Source organism: Perca fluviatilis, chromosome 23 (genome assembly GCF_010015445.1).
Source record: "Perca fluviatilis chromosome 23, GENO_Pfluv_1.0, whole genome shotgun sequence".
In the NCBI taxonomy this organism is placed as follows: Eukaryota; Metazoa; Chordata; class Actinopteri; order Perciformes; family Percidae; genus Perca; species Perca fluviatilis.
In genome coordinates this window covers 10,487,265-10,502,711 of record NC_053134.1, presented here as the reverse complement: position 1 = coordinate 10,502,711, position 15,447 = coordinate 10,487,265, and the positions used below count along the sequence as shown (strand labels likewise).

Here is a 15,447-nt window from a genome sequence, read left to right as displayed (position 1 = left end):
GTCACTGCTGCAAGTACAATAAGTAGGGCAATTGCATTCACTGTTCACTGTCAGATTTTATTTTTCAGCTACAGTGTTGCCATGCTGCTGAGTACTAGAATCCAAAAGTGCTTTGTAAAATCAGGGACAAAGACTCTGTCCTGTTACTAGAAGGTTTGAGCTGGTCTACCAGAGCGTCCTTATGAACTGAAGCCTTGCCTGCTGAGTTTCACTTTTAAGTGGCTAGATCCTTAGAGTGGAAAATTGTGTTCATTTAAGAGGCTTTCCAAGCTGAGTGGAGACTAAAATTCCCAAAAGAATTAGAACTTGTATATGTTTTAATGGTCTTACACACTACAAGGTCAAGCTATTTCTCCAGAGAGGTTATTCACTTCCAGTTGATTACATATGAGAAGAGTCTAAATAGAAGAGGCTATTTCTGGAGATTTTCTTAATTTATTTCTGGGCTGTGGAAGCTGAGGTGTTAAAACTTTGCCGGTCAATTCTCCTCCTGTTCAATTCACCCCATTTGCCCTAATACACTCCGCTGACAGCCACTGTTTGTACTGCATTGCTGAGTAAACAATTCCCTGCTCACACACTGGAAGAAAACGCCAGTTAAACTCATTTTACTATTTTACTAAGCCATATATAGTATCATCTTGCTTTTCTTCAATTACAAGCCAGTGGCACGTCATCTCTGGAATGGGGTCAAATTAGGGCTGAAACAACTAGTTGATTAATTGATCGAGAATCAAGCAGAGATGCCAAATAAATGCCTGTTATAGCTTCTCAAAGGTGACAATTTGCTGTTTTTCTCTTGGTTTTTCTTGCGGTATTTTCTGACATTTTATTGGCCCAACAAATATGGAAATAAGATTTTGTGTTTGCCCGGATGACATTTTTTTTATACTTTTTTTTTTTAAGGCCCAGTACATAACTGCAGTTCTCAGATGGACATGTGACAAAGTGGACAGTTTAGGCTGTTTTAACTCTACGAAGGGATCTATATTGACCATGCCAACACATTCAGCGTTCTCTCAGAAGTAAAGGGCCTCCCTTGGCTCAGCATCACAAAGAGCAAGAGACCATTATAAGGACATTAGAGCATAGCCCCAATGGGAGAGGGAAAGCCAGTTCATGTGATTAGTATCCAGGACAAGCCAGCAGGGAGGAAACTGTAGTGGGTCGGCCATTTTGTGCCTGCCAGAGAGATTTGGGTAATATGTTGGGTGGTAACAGCCGCAGTGGGGAGGCTGTAGCTCCCTCGAAGAAACACAGCCATCTGGGAAAAGAGACTAGTGCTTTCTTCCTCTGTCTGATGAATTCATAATAATTGAAATCCATGTTGGTTTCGATATGGCTGAGGGTTTAATGGTTCATATAACATCCTGTCAGCTAACGGAGACTCACTTACCCTGAGGGAGATGGCCCGCGGAGGTTTTTGTGGGGTTTCTTCGTGTAGCCGGTCCCCCAATGAGGCAAGGATCCGCTTTCTGTGTCCGATAAGACCGATCTTCAATACCTGAATGAACACACAGATATTAGACGTTAAAGTAAAATTACATGCAGGGTAGTTTTTATATATTGTGCACAGAAATCATTAATGAAGCACTTCAACGATTAGTTTCAACTTCTTAAATGTGAGGATTTGCTGCTTTTCTCAGTTTTATATCATTGTAAATTTAACAGTATATGGGAAAATGACCCTACTTCTCACTTGATATATTACCTCAATAAACATTTTCATAATGTGTTAGGGTCTCAGTTGTTTCAATACAGCATGATATTCAAATTGACGATAAAGCATGGAAGGGGTGGGGCTGCATACCAACCTGTCAGTTACGGATGCCACGTCCTCTATTTTAAGTCTCTGGACAAAACAAGCAATTTAAAGTCATCACCTGAGGCTATTGGAATTGTTTCAGTATTTGACTTTTTGTTTGATTTAACGATTAATCAAATCAAATCTTTAGTTGCAGCTCAACAATAAGGCACAGAAGGAGTTAAAAAGTCAGATTTTTGTGTTCTCTGCAACACAATAAATGCTGGGTCAAAAACCACGGCGCTGGCAGAAAATGATGACTCACTTACATTTGCATAATTTAAAACAGCTGTTATAGAGTGTAATAGTTCAAAGTCTTTCACACTGGATAATAACAAGGTTATATCAGCATCTATCTGCAAAAAACCAACTGCATAAAAGGTAAAAGATTATCATCATCATGAGCCTTAAATGGAGGATAATACTGCTATTCAGAAAAGAGTTTCACAGAGAAAAACACCAGAGCTCAGGGAAGTGCTAATGAGTGCATAATAACATAAAATGCCCCTGGGCATGGGCATACATCTTGTCATTATTATTAGTACATAACCGAAATGGCTTGGACGGCTCAATTCATGCTGCTGTTACATGAACAATATCATAGAGTGTATCCCATGCCTTTAATGTAAAACATGAATACCAGAGTATGAAGTATCCTGTATGAGACACACACACACACACACACACACACACACACACACACACACGAAAGACTGATTAAGTTAATTGGTGCTCCTACTGTAAATTAATACACTGTTCTTTTCTTTCAGTCAAATTAATAAGACATTAATATTCCCCTAAGCAGCGACGTATCAGGATCAATTTGAAACATAGACCTGGGACATGAGTCAGATTTAAGTTACAGAAATTAGGTCTTTTTTAAATAAAATATTTTTTAATTTAACATTTATTTATACAGGTAATCTCATTGAGACACAGGGTTCTCAAGAGAGACCTGTTAACTTGCGACTTGACATGACTTGAGACTTGAAAAACAAGCCACACACCTTGAATATTTAATCTTTAGGCCTCAGTAAGGCTTCAGTCATAAATACCCCCACATTCCAACACAAACCAAAAGTGTTGTTAGATGTTCAGGCTATTTATTAAGTGCACCATCTGATAAAACATGCCCAACATCAGCTAAGAGTTTTTGCACTGACAGCCATGAAATGCAAATTAAACAATATTAGATTTGTAATAGTCTATTGATTTTCCCCAGGCGCTCATTACACAGCCACAAACAGAGACAAAATACACACTTGGACTCCAATGAATGCATTCATTCTTTCTCTGGTCACCAGGCATCCACTGACTGTGCCAGTTACTGGATTTTCTAAAGAGAAGAGCTGGAACATGGCTGCTTTCTGCAGAGTTGTTTACACCTTTTGGCACCCATACATATGTTAGGATACAAGATGGTTTTATGGGGTTTTCTCTGGAGGTCTTTCCATAAAGGTATGTGCGAGTGTGAGAGGATGTGTGTGTGTGTGTGCGTCTTCAGGGCAAAAGGTGGTCATTAGTCTCAATGCGAGGCCCAATGGTTCAGTCTTGTCTTGCTTTGAGTCAGTGCAACTCACACATACACACACTTCATCATCTCCTGCACCAATTACTGCTCTACATCTGCTAGAGAAACAAAAATGCAAACTAACAACAAGAACAGTGGTGTAGGATGCACATACTTTGGTTTATTATGTGTGTGTGTGCATAAACCCTAAACACACAAAGAGAACATAAATAAACCAATCCCAACCATCATGAATAGTGTATATATGCAAATGGCATGCAAACAACTTATATATAATGTATGAAGCAAGACTAAAAATGCTAAACACTTCCTCTTGTTGTTTTCTTTGCTTTGGAGGTTTCATGCATTTTATTTACTGTCATACAGTAAATAAGAAAAAAAAGACACTTTGATTAGTGGGATGTTAAAAAAACAAAGCAGCTACTAGCAGGTTATACTACACCCTACACTGTTCTTCCCTGCATGGAAACAATGTATTTTAATTGTTAAAATTAGATGGATCAAAGGGAAACAGAAAGGAGAGCTGGGACTAGCGGGTAGTGGAACTAATTGGTGTATTATGGCCGCCCCATGCTCCCTTTGCCAATTTTTATTCACTCATCTTTCCCCTCCTATCGTCCTTTTCCTCTCTCACAGCTCATTCTCGTCTCTTTCTCTCTTACACACCATCCTTTATGGACAAACAATGTCAGTCATACTACAACATCTCTGCCTCCCTCCATCTCTTTAGGTCTCTTGTACTAAAGATGACATTGGCTCGCTGAATTTTGCGCATTAAGATCAGATGATTTGTTCTTGAGCTTTTAACTTTTGAAAATGAAGGCTTCCTCTTTCATGAAATGAGAATGTGGTGGTGTTGTATCACTCCACCAGTAAAAAGAAAATTGCACTTGATTTAAAGGCAGGGTTGGTAATGTTGAAAAACTAGCAAGATCTCCTCGGGGCTCCGTCTAACTCCTCCACGTGCCCTCGGGGCTCCGACCCCCACACAGATGTGCAAGAGCACCGCTGCGTCGCTGCTTCAGAGCAGAGAAAGGGCCGCAATTTTACTTCAGGTCTCATTCACCGGTAAGCAGACACCGAATGTTTAAAACAAACATGACTACAGTTTTTTAGCTCAGGCTTGTACATGGGAGGGGTAGAGTACGCGCAGCGGGGCAAGGAGGCATTTAATTGGTTCTGACCAAGAAATTTGAGCTGAAACGATAAGTCAATCAATAAATTATTTGATAGAAAATGAATTTGCCATTTTTATAATTGACTGATCAAGACATTATTAAAAAAAGAGTGCCAAACATTTTGTAGTTCTAGCGTCTTAATTGTGACAATTTGCTGCTTTTCTTTGTCTTTTGTGATAGTAAACTGAATATCTTTCTGTTTTTGACTGTAGGTCTGACAAAACAAGAATTTGATCACATCACCTTGGGTTTAAGGGAGTTGTGATGTGCAGTTGGACTATTTTCTGACATTTTAAAAACCAAATGATTAATGGATTTGCTGATAAAATAATCTGCAGATAAATTCATATTGAAAACAAGTTGCAGCCCTAATGAAAATATGTTATTGCTCCACTGGTGAAAAGAAAATTACACTTGATGTCCTTAAAATAGTAAAATTAGATTCTAAGCTATTTTTGTCTTGAGATTAATTTATTTGACTTGTTATAAGTAATATAGGTTTTTAAAGACTTACAGTACAAAATGACCTGGGTACTGTAGTAAAGGTTATTAAATATTCATTCTCTTGCTTCCCTGTCTCCTGAGGGGCTATCGCGTGACACCAGTCCTCATGCTGCTGTTTCATCACATACAAATACACACATACAGTACTCCAGAGAGAGAAAAGCCATTGCCTTGCATGGTGCACATCTCTGTGTGTATCTGTGTTACACTCCTGTCTTATGCAACAGCATCTACTTCAACTACAGTAGAAGGCTCAACCTCATCCTGAAGTTTAACTGTCACCATGGCAACACAGAGCCGCAGCAGTCACCCATACACACACATCCAATATATATATATATCTGTATGCACGTGGATGCACACACACACACACACACACACACACACACACACACACACACACACACACACAAAAACAGCTGTTTCTGTTTTCTACCTAGGGTAGAAGATTATATTTTTATCCCTAAATGGATGAGAATTTGAATGCAACCCGGCCATTATTGTTAAAACACAGACTTACGCTCTCACTCTCTCTGTGATGCTTGACAGCAGAATCACCCCATTATATCCATAGCAGCTGCATATACTGACAGGAGAAGTGTGGAGCTACCACACCATACACCACTCTGCACTGCTTTCCTCTCTTTCTATCCATTGCTATCGCACTAACCACTCATTTATTTAAGCTCAACTCTATTCAAATCAATTTAGAGAGCTCATGGAGTTGAAATGATCTCATTCTTTCCCTGCCCATGTCTCTCTACCCCTCTCTCTCTTTGCGTTGTAACAGTGGTGTCATAGATGAGGGTTACTTACCCTCTGGTCTTGATTTTATTACCGTAGTATGAAGTGATTTGGGACGCTGTTTGCCTCTAGTATCTGGCTGGGCTGCTATGTTTGTGTCTTATGTGTGTGTCTCGATCAATGCACTAATCCTGTTAACAGTCCTGTTAGCCCAGATTGAACGGGCTTGATTAACAGATTAGCTGCCACACATACGGGAAAGGGAGCTGTGCTTTCTCACAGCCATCTCCTCTCTGTAGCCTGCTGTCACTTTACTACAAGAATTAAAAAAATAATCTGATTCCTGACAATTCAAATATTTGTGTATGGATGTAAACTGTTCCACCTTCAAGTTATTCAATTTAGCAACAAGTCATAAAAGTCCCAGTATTATTGAGATTATTTAGCCCTCTTTCAAGATACTGAACTTGTATAAACTTCCAAGAAAATCCTAAGAAAACACTCACCTCTTTAAACACAACAGAGACCACAGAATAATGACAACAGCTGCGACAAAAAGACATATTTTGCAAGGAAACCAGAGCAACAATAAGGGATAAGTGGTAAGCATAAGTGATTGAGGACATTAACAACGACCTCTCCCATTCAGGACACTGGAGACAAAAAGCCTTTTCTCCATTTTCTACTGGAGGGGAGGTTGGAAGCTGGTCGGCTCACTGGAGCATGAAACCCAGTGAGGGAACCAACAGTCCAGTCACTGTCTGTGCTCAAGCTAGCACGTAGTTTTAATGATAGAGAAGGAAGGGACTGAAAATGCTTTCATCAGTCTCTCTGCTCCTGTTTAATCTACATTGACTTGCCTAAATATCCCCTTCATCTGCCTCATATCCCTTTTCACTCTCTGTCCATATTCTGATTCCCTTGACCTCAAATTACCTCTCATCATCGGCTCCAGCCTCTCCCACTTTGTCCTTACTTTCACCCCCCTTTCACTATATCCAGATGAAAGAAAGATAGGCTAAAAGAAGAATAAATAGTGTCAGAGTGTCAGTGATTTGGCCTAATAAAAGAAGAGGCTGTGCAGTTGCACATTAAAGAGCTTCTTCTCTTCAGCCTTGGCAACTGCATGTGATTGGTCCATCTTTATTTGTTAGCTTTCGCTGTATGTGTATCTACCTTCTCCATGCTCATGTCAATATGACCAACCACCTCTCCCTTGCAGACAAAGAGGTTGTGACCTCTGTGATATCAACAGGCCCCTGAATCCCCCAGGCGTTGTCTGCTAAATGTGGGGTTAGGCATAAACCCTTTGAAGAATCCTGCATCGATTTTTCCAAATCAAAGAATCACTGGCGTAAGGTTACTTAAATTGCCCAAGTCAGAATACATTACAGGCCAATTGAACGGTTTATTGATCAGCAAATAGCCCCGGTCTGTCTAAGTGACATCTCAGAGGATGAGTATAGGGCTGTGGCTACCACTGACATGAAGGTCACATCCTGTGGAATATTTCGAAGAAATTAGGTGCTTAAAGGCTGATTCTGATATTTTTAGACTAAATATCTCAAATCTGACCGTTTCTTGTCAAAACAAAAATACACTGAAAAAGGATTAGCCCTCTACGCTTTTTCTATTTTTTGTTAAGAGTTAGATGAAAAGATTGATACCACCCTGATATGTACCTGGAGCTACAGTAGCAGCCGGTTTGCTGAGCTTGGCATACAGACTGGAAACCGCTAACCTGACTCTGTCCGAAGGTAACATAATCTGCCTACCACCACCTCTAAAGCTCAGTAATTAACACGTTGTGTCTTGTTTGTTTTTGGAATTGGGAGTCAAACAGCCCTGGTTGAGATGTATAATTACTACAGTCATATGATGCGGCTTTGGGCAAGAACTAAATTTGAGAATAAACATAAGCAGATAAACATGCCAGGGCTGTGGTACTAAATCTGTTGGCTAATATGGGATATAAAAGAAACTAGCTTCCATCTTGCAATCAATAGAAAAACATTGATGTAATGTGGATAATGTGCACACACTGAGTGTGAAAGCAGAGACATTTACAGCAACAATGCTTGGATCATTTTTCTCCCCGATTATTATCGACATTTTCTAACCCTGAATACTTAATCACAGCCAGCCACCTTCCTCCGGGTCCTTCCTCATCACTTCATCCCTCAGCTTTTCTGATGGAAGGATGAGTATCGATTTGCCTGTACTCTCAATAGACCCCCCACACACACACACACACACACACACACACACACACAACCTTCAGAAAGCAAGCAACTGTGAGCTAGGCTAGGATCATCAACAGTGAAGTCCAGGTTTTAGCTTCATCTTGGAACCATAGCCAGTCCAACATACAGCCATATAAATAAACGCACACACACAGGGTGGGGGGGATGGGGGGGGCACTGAGACCACTGGTTGCCTAGCAACCGGAGAGCAGAGGGAAGTTGCCGCAAAGGGTGATGTGTTGAATATTATGTCCAACAGGGACCAATAGGAAGGCTTGTTTCAGTGTAGACAGAACAAGCAGCCAATGAGAGCGGGCCGCCTACATGGAGACAGATATATCTCCATTAGCAAGAGAACTATAACTATGAAGCACAGGCTGTGGAAGCACAGGCTGCGTGTGTGTTGAAATAAGATCTCTCAAAGCTTTACTTCTACTTCTTCACACACACACGCATACACGCACGCATGCACGTGCGCACGCACACGCACACACACACACACACACACACACTATTTGCCACACACAGAGGAGCTCATGAATTGAATTGCCAATATGATAAGAGAGGAAATGGTGTATGATATTTTTCTAGGTTAATAAATACTTCAAAGCCCCAAGTAACCAATTTTCACACTGCAGAGGAGCACAAGCTCTCCTAAGGCACTGGTGTGTGTGTGTGAACCTCCATGAACGTGTGTGTGTGTGTTTGTTTATGAGTACAATACTATCTGGGTGTGGGTTCTTCAAGGAGTTTATTCACCTTCGGCCTTTTCAAACTGTAAAAATGTAAGTGTTTAGTGTGCTAAAAATGTAGAGAGAGATTTAGATTTCATTACACATTAACGAAAATGGCAATGAGTTATAACTAGCGAATGGATTTATGTTCACATTGTTAAACATTTTTACAGATCGATAAGACAAGAGAAATTAAAAATCTAATTCCTTGATCACTTAGGCTTCATTTTACACTTTTACTTTAGCTCCTGATGGTTGAATGTGGTTGTAAGTAAATGCCTTTTGTCAATCATGTGTATACAACCTTGTGTGTGTGACCCATGCAGCTTGTGTGACATGCATATCCACATGACATAACACAGTTAAGGTTGATAATGCAAAGGGAGAAAGTGCCCAGTGGAGTCATGTTTATGTTGTTTGTTACTTTGAACGTCAGAGGTATACTGTAGTAGGGTTCACACATACAACAGCTGCTCCCGGTCAGAGGTGAGGAACATACTGGCACATGCACATTTGGGTGGAAAAAAATGATACAGATATAATATCAGGTTAATAGGATGCTTTTTTGCAGCCATATGTGCATCTGTGAACTCTCTGCTGAGACACAGCTTTGGGAGGGATCATGCTGTGTAACGACTTCATGACTCCCAGTGTGGTGGGAAAACTTTAAAATGAAAAGAGGAACAGTTGAATATTGGTGCCAGTGCTTGTTTCTAACAGCGAATACAAGTAAAGGAGGAGTAGCCAGTTGTGTTTTATGTGCCAATTTCCGTCTGATATTTACATTAGTGATCAGAATTGCACCACAATTTACAGCAAAGGAGCATCTGTGTCCAATCTAAAAAAATCTGCTACTACATGTTTATCTGCTGTTTAAACTTTAGACAAAAAAATGGATTGTGTTGCACCAGCAATTTATAAATTCATTACTAAGGTTGTGTGTAAAGTCTTATCTACATTTTTCATAACTACTACTGTAGTTACTTTCAACTAGATAGTTGGCTAGTAATTTACTATGTTGGGATGAACAATTAAAACTTAAGTAATGTGTAAATTGGTTTGTAGCGATGTCCAATCAAAAACTATTAACTAATTAAACAAAGTGATTGTAGCATCACAAGCTGTAGCAAAAATGAGTTTTAGAGGGGCAAATAATATATTAAACGGACAATCCTTTTGTAAATGTAGGTCATCTGTTGTTTTATTTACATATACATAAATGGAGAAATGTGTGTTTGAGAGATAATAGTTGATATTATCTGATTATATCAACCCTAACAGACAGTCTTTAAGGCTAACGTTATTAGCATATCATATTGTAATTTGAGGTATGTTGTGATTATTTTTGTGAAATGTTATTTGAAATCACAGTTTACATTGGCATGAAACAGTATTTTGATCAAGTCTTCAGTCGACCATATTTCACAGAACCTCTCTAATTCTTCATTCTAAACCGGTCATATATGATCTAGCCAACGTTATCTAGGCTAACTGTCAGTTAGCCTACAGTACCGCACAGTTCCACCTGGTCATTGTTGGGTGTAACCGTTACGATTTATCTCTACATAAAAACTTATTTGAGTGGTGCAACCTATTTTAATTTAGTGACGCATAAATCTCCACTTAGTAAATACTTAACAAGGCTACGTTTTGGGTTACAAAGAGCTCCTGATCTGTTTCAGATATGTCAATAATTCTGTAACTGTAGCCAAACATTACAAGTGGCTAATAGTGTGGACAAAGCTGTGGTACTATAGATAGACCAAAGCAAGATGCTATGTCCTTGCTTTGAGTTTATTCAAGATGTCACTCTAATGTTTATACATGCATGCGTAAGAACATATAGACAGCAATTGTAAAACTTTAAGCCTCGGCCACCTTACTTAACCTGCTGAGGTCGCCAAAAGTTTTGGGTAAAACAACCATCGGCTGATTTACGGTCTGTGGTCCTGTTTTGGGACCCGGTTCAGTGCCCAAATAAACTCTTCCCTACTAATGTAAATGACTGAAGGATGTGAAATAGAAGTGTTAACGCTGTGAATGCGGTAAAGTTAACAAAATAGAATAAAACCATTTGTTTTCCTGAAAATACTGGTAGCATAACTAAACTGATATTTGAGAATTTAAACCCATGGCATCAATACTCCAGTTACTGTATGTTAAAAGCCTTTGTCTGTGGAATGTCTCTCTGCGTCATCCATCTAGCTGTGGTTTCTCTGCGCTGCCTACTGACTAATGTCGGTCACTGAAGAAGAATCTATTGCTGTGACTCGCCGTGGTGACGATTCGATGAACGGGAGGCAGGATTATGATTGATCAACCGGAGTCTGAGGTAAAAAGCATCTGGCAGGATTGCTGGTTCAATCTGTCTGTCCGGGCTACTCTTTAATAGTTGGGAGAAGACAAACATTTCTCTTTCCATCCTCCTGCTGGGACCTGTCTCATTCTTTCCCTCCATTTATCTCCCGCAAGGTCCTCACTTACTCCCCGTTAAGTCTCGCACTATGACTGCTGCCTTGTTTCCCATCATCTTTGTTGGAATTCAAGTCCAAACAGGCTAGAAAATATGAACTTATCTCCCCTGTTTGACTCTTGGTTTCCAGTGGATTTAGGACAACTTAAGGCAAAGTGAGGAAGCTTTCAACAGATGTGGAGGTAACATAATATGGTAATCACTGCGGTTACCAAATTCTTTGAACAAAAAGTAGGTATAGAAAAAGTAACGGAGATTAAAAACCTGAAAAGAGTCATCATATGACAGTGGATAAGCCTTCCTGGTGCCAAAACATGTTTGCAGTTCCCCTCACACATGATTATTTATCACTTAAATATGTAGTTTTACAAACCAACAACAAACCAAACCAAGCAACCTCCCTCTCTTTAGCAACTATATTCTTTCTGGGTCTCGTCCCAGATTTCACTGCTCTCAACATCTTCTAAGAGTATGCTAGTGCATGCAAATGAGGCTAGAACACAAATTAGGGAGGCATTTGGATTTGAGTGGGTTTAACTGTAGTAGTTACAGCGTTTTGCTATTTTTCTCTGCTTCACTAGACTCAATCTGAAACTACAAAAAATAATTGCTGAAATCTGATCTGGGATTTAACTTGCTTTTTTTTTGAAAGTCTTGTAACATGTATATGAGAACCTGGTCCAAATTCTGGCAGGAATTGAGTTTATGTTCAAGAAAACCAAAAATATACCTAGTACACAATGTCAAGATAAGTACTTACGTCTAAATAACTCTAATGCAGCTGAGAAAGGTAATATGATTGAAATGATGTCTGTCTCCACCACTCAGAACCAAGCGCCGCAGCTGGGGCCACACAGCCTTTTCTATAGCTGCCCCCTCCCTCTGGAACTCTCTCACCAAACACATCCGACTGCACCAACCTGTCCATGTTCAAATCACATTTTTATAGCTGCTTTTAATGTATGATTAATCTGTGTGTATTTTAGTGTGGGAATTTTTAAGAATGTGGATTTCTTTTTAAATACTCTGTAAAGTGTCTTTGAGTGTTGTTAAAAGCTATATATAAATAAAATGCATTATTATTATTATTATTATTATTAAGTATTGGAATTCACAGAGAAGAGACAAAAATAAGAGGCATAACTTGCTTTCGTGTTATGATACTTGTGGAATAATAAACTTAAGTTTTATCAAAGCACAATGGATACTTCTTTGCTTCAACACTAAGCTCATTCGCTCAGGTGGCTCAAGGGCAGACTCCTACACACTAGATGCACAAAAACATTTATCTCTAACTCCGGTACAAACACGCAGCCAATAAATCAGCCTAGTCAGCAGTGTTGATTGAGCGCCATGGAAGCGTTCCGTATGTTTTAATCACCTCAGCCTCGCTATGCATGAAAGATGTATAAATAAATCAGCAAGCAGAGAACAAAAGGTCCCTCGTCTGTTGCATCGTGTCCCTTCTTTCTCTTTTCTTGCTTTTAACAGAAATCCCTCAGTTTCTTCATAATTCATTCCCTGTCTTGGCTATCAGCACGGTTACCCACCTCTCCTCAAGACTGGACTTATTCCAAATGAAAGGTTGTAGAGTTGTCTTCAGTTTGCGCTCCTCTGTCTCCTTCTGTGTTTTCTTTTCTCGCACTCTTCTCTTCTTCTTCGCTGTTGCTTTCGTGCAGTCCAAGACAAGTGTGTCTTCCTTCTCTTCTCCTTCTCTTCCGTCTTCAGCCAGGCTTTCCTAGCTTTACTCCTCGCCTTCTCACCACCAGCTTTTGTCTCCCTTTCTCTCACTCGCACTCTGCAGATTTCCAGCGCTCACCAACTCCTCCTCTTTCTTCAGCTTGCGGCAGCCAGACTACATCTCCTACATGTCTCTGCCTGAACGGTCTCTCTCTCTCTCTCTCTCTCTCTCTCTCTCTTTTTTTTTTTTTTCTCTCTCTCTCTACACACACTCCCTCTCCCTGCACTCGCTCTCTTCCTACCCAGTTTACATTCCCCCCTTTTCCTCCTCCTCCTCTCCATCTCGTCACTATGGAGACGCTGGGCCCATACAGAGACAAGCTTGTGCTGGTTCACAAGGAGTGTAAATGTATTTGTTTGTATGCAGCATGAGTTGAGACAGTTCAACAATAGTATCATCGTTACAATGTCTTCATTTACCCCACTGTTAATTCCCATTACAACGTTTTGTTTTGAAAGAATAGGACAATTAGCTGTTTCCCCATTTCCAGTCTTTGTGCTAAGATACGTTAACTGGCTGCTGGCTGTAGAGACATGAGAGTGGTATCAATCTTTTCATCTAACTCTTGGCAAGAAAATGAATAAGCGTATTTCCCAAAATGCCAAACTATTTCTCTAATTATATCCTTTCCCTCATCTTAATCCATTACCCTCATGTGAGCATTAAGTATGAGTCAGTGTGATACGCACATAAGCTCTAAATACAATGCCCATTAGCCTTAGCCACTGTTGCTATAGAGAAGAAGCCAACTACAGACACGAATCAAACACATGATGCATCATGCTGCAATTTGGCACAAAACACCTGACGATAGTTGATAAATTCATCCTAAATGAACCCTTCTCCCAACAAAATGCTCACTCGGAATCGTTGTCCAACTTCTCTCCTTACGTTTCTATGTACACAAGCCTGTCGTACCTTTGATATTTTATCAAAGAACCACATATTCTCTGACGCAGTTGCTCATCTTTTGTATTGATGATTCAACCAGGAGAGGTTTTTTTTTTTATTATTATTTGGAGCATTCTACAGTTTGATGCCTATCCAAGCCTTGTAAGTTTGTCACCTAACATTGTGGTGGTAGAAAATGAATGAGACTTTTACTTCAGGAATGCTTTCAGACAAAAAAAGGCCTTCCGATTTGCAACTCTATGTTATTAGTCCATTGCGCAGGGTGTCACATTTTTCTATTCACCTACAGATGCAGACAAGTTTAGACATTTGGCAGAAAATACCCAATATCCTCATCTGGAAACCTGTTTGAAACCTTACTCACTTACGTATCCTCTTGAAAAATCGATCAACTGACCACAGGACACTCACACCAGTGCTTGTGTGTGTACATGTTTGGTGCATTACATTAAACATGTGAATGTGTTTATGTATAAGAGTATATATTCATATGCGTGTCACTGCAAGTGTCACATAAATGAAATCCAACCCACGAAGCTCGACGTCATTCTGTCTATTTCTGTCTTTTACAAGTCTACGTATGAGATCCAGTAGGAGAAAAACCAAAGATAGTGCATGACTCCTCCTTATTGCCTCCTCTCTGAGAAACGCTAAAAACTATACTATGGATTTTAATTAGGTAACTAAATGTGTAAATGTGAGAATTTACAAATGCACTCAACTTCATCATCTCGAGGTAAATTTAGTAGCTATTCCGGAGTTTTTTGATCATGTTATAAGATCTTCATCGCAAGTTTGCCCAGTTGTCATAAAATTGTTGTGAAATTGTAATGTTAAAATGTCCATTTTTTCAAAGTACTTTAAGGATTTTTAATCCATGTTGGCTCAAAAGTTGAGCTTCAAAGTTTTTCGTTTACCTTGGAAACAGCGGACAAAGACAATGTTATATGATAGAAAGCTCGACACAAACACTAAATGGACTTGAGTGATGCCTGTCAATCAAATCCAACAGAACTTATAAGGGAAGGAAGGGAAATGAGTTGGTAAAAACATTCTCAAGTCCAACAGAATTTAGATTTTGGAATTAAGAGTTAATATTATCTATTATTGAAAGGAAGACAGAAGCTTTAGATTTGATTAACACCTACAGCAAAGCTGATAATTCATCATTTTGGATAAAAATGTAACAAATCTCATCAGCCTACTGCTTTTACTTACCATAACATTAAAGAGAAATAAAGGGAAATCAGTGGGGGGGTCACACACATTATCTCCTGATACCTCCCACACTATCTCCAGCACGGTGAGCGCTACAACGGGAAGTGCAAATGCCAAATAAGGCTGCAGGAGAGCAATATCGGCAGGCTGGGCCGGTGAAGTACACTGCAGTCCTGAGGCAAATCCACCCACACGTAAAGCTACTACTCACTCCCTTTCACACATACTGTCCGTGTACTGTACAATATCCTCGCACATTTGAACATATCGGACACGTCTGAAGATAGTGTAATACGTGTGTGACAGCCGTAAAACATGTAGACGCCTTTTTGTTGTGAAAATTCATAAATCTGTCATTGAGTAAA

At 39.7% G+C, this 15,447-nt stretch overlaps 1 protein-coding gene across 6 annotated transcripts in view; it reads right to left on the bottom strand.

The window, feature by feature from the left end:
• The window catches only part of anks1b (ankyrin repeat and sterile alpha motif domain containing 1B), a 233,761-nt gene that overhangs the window by 19,526 nt on the left and 198,788 nt on the right, over window positions 1–15,447 (bottom strand). For all 6 annotated transcript variants that reach the window (XM_039791996.1, XM_039791997.1, XM_039791998.1 and 3 more), the window contains one exon: window positions 1,397–1,504. In XM_039791996.1, coding sequence (XP_039647930.1) covers window positions 1,397–1,504 — 108 coding nt within the window. The remainder of the gene's footprint in view (window positions 1–1,396; window positions 1,505–15,447) is intronic.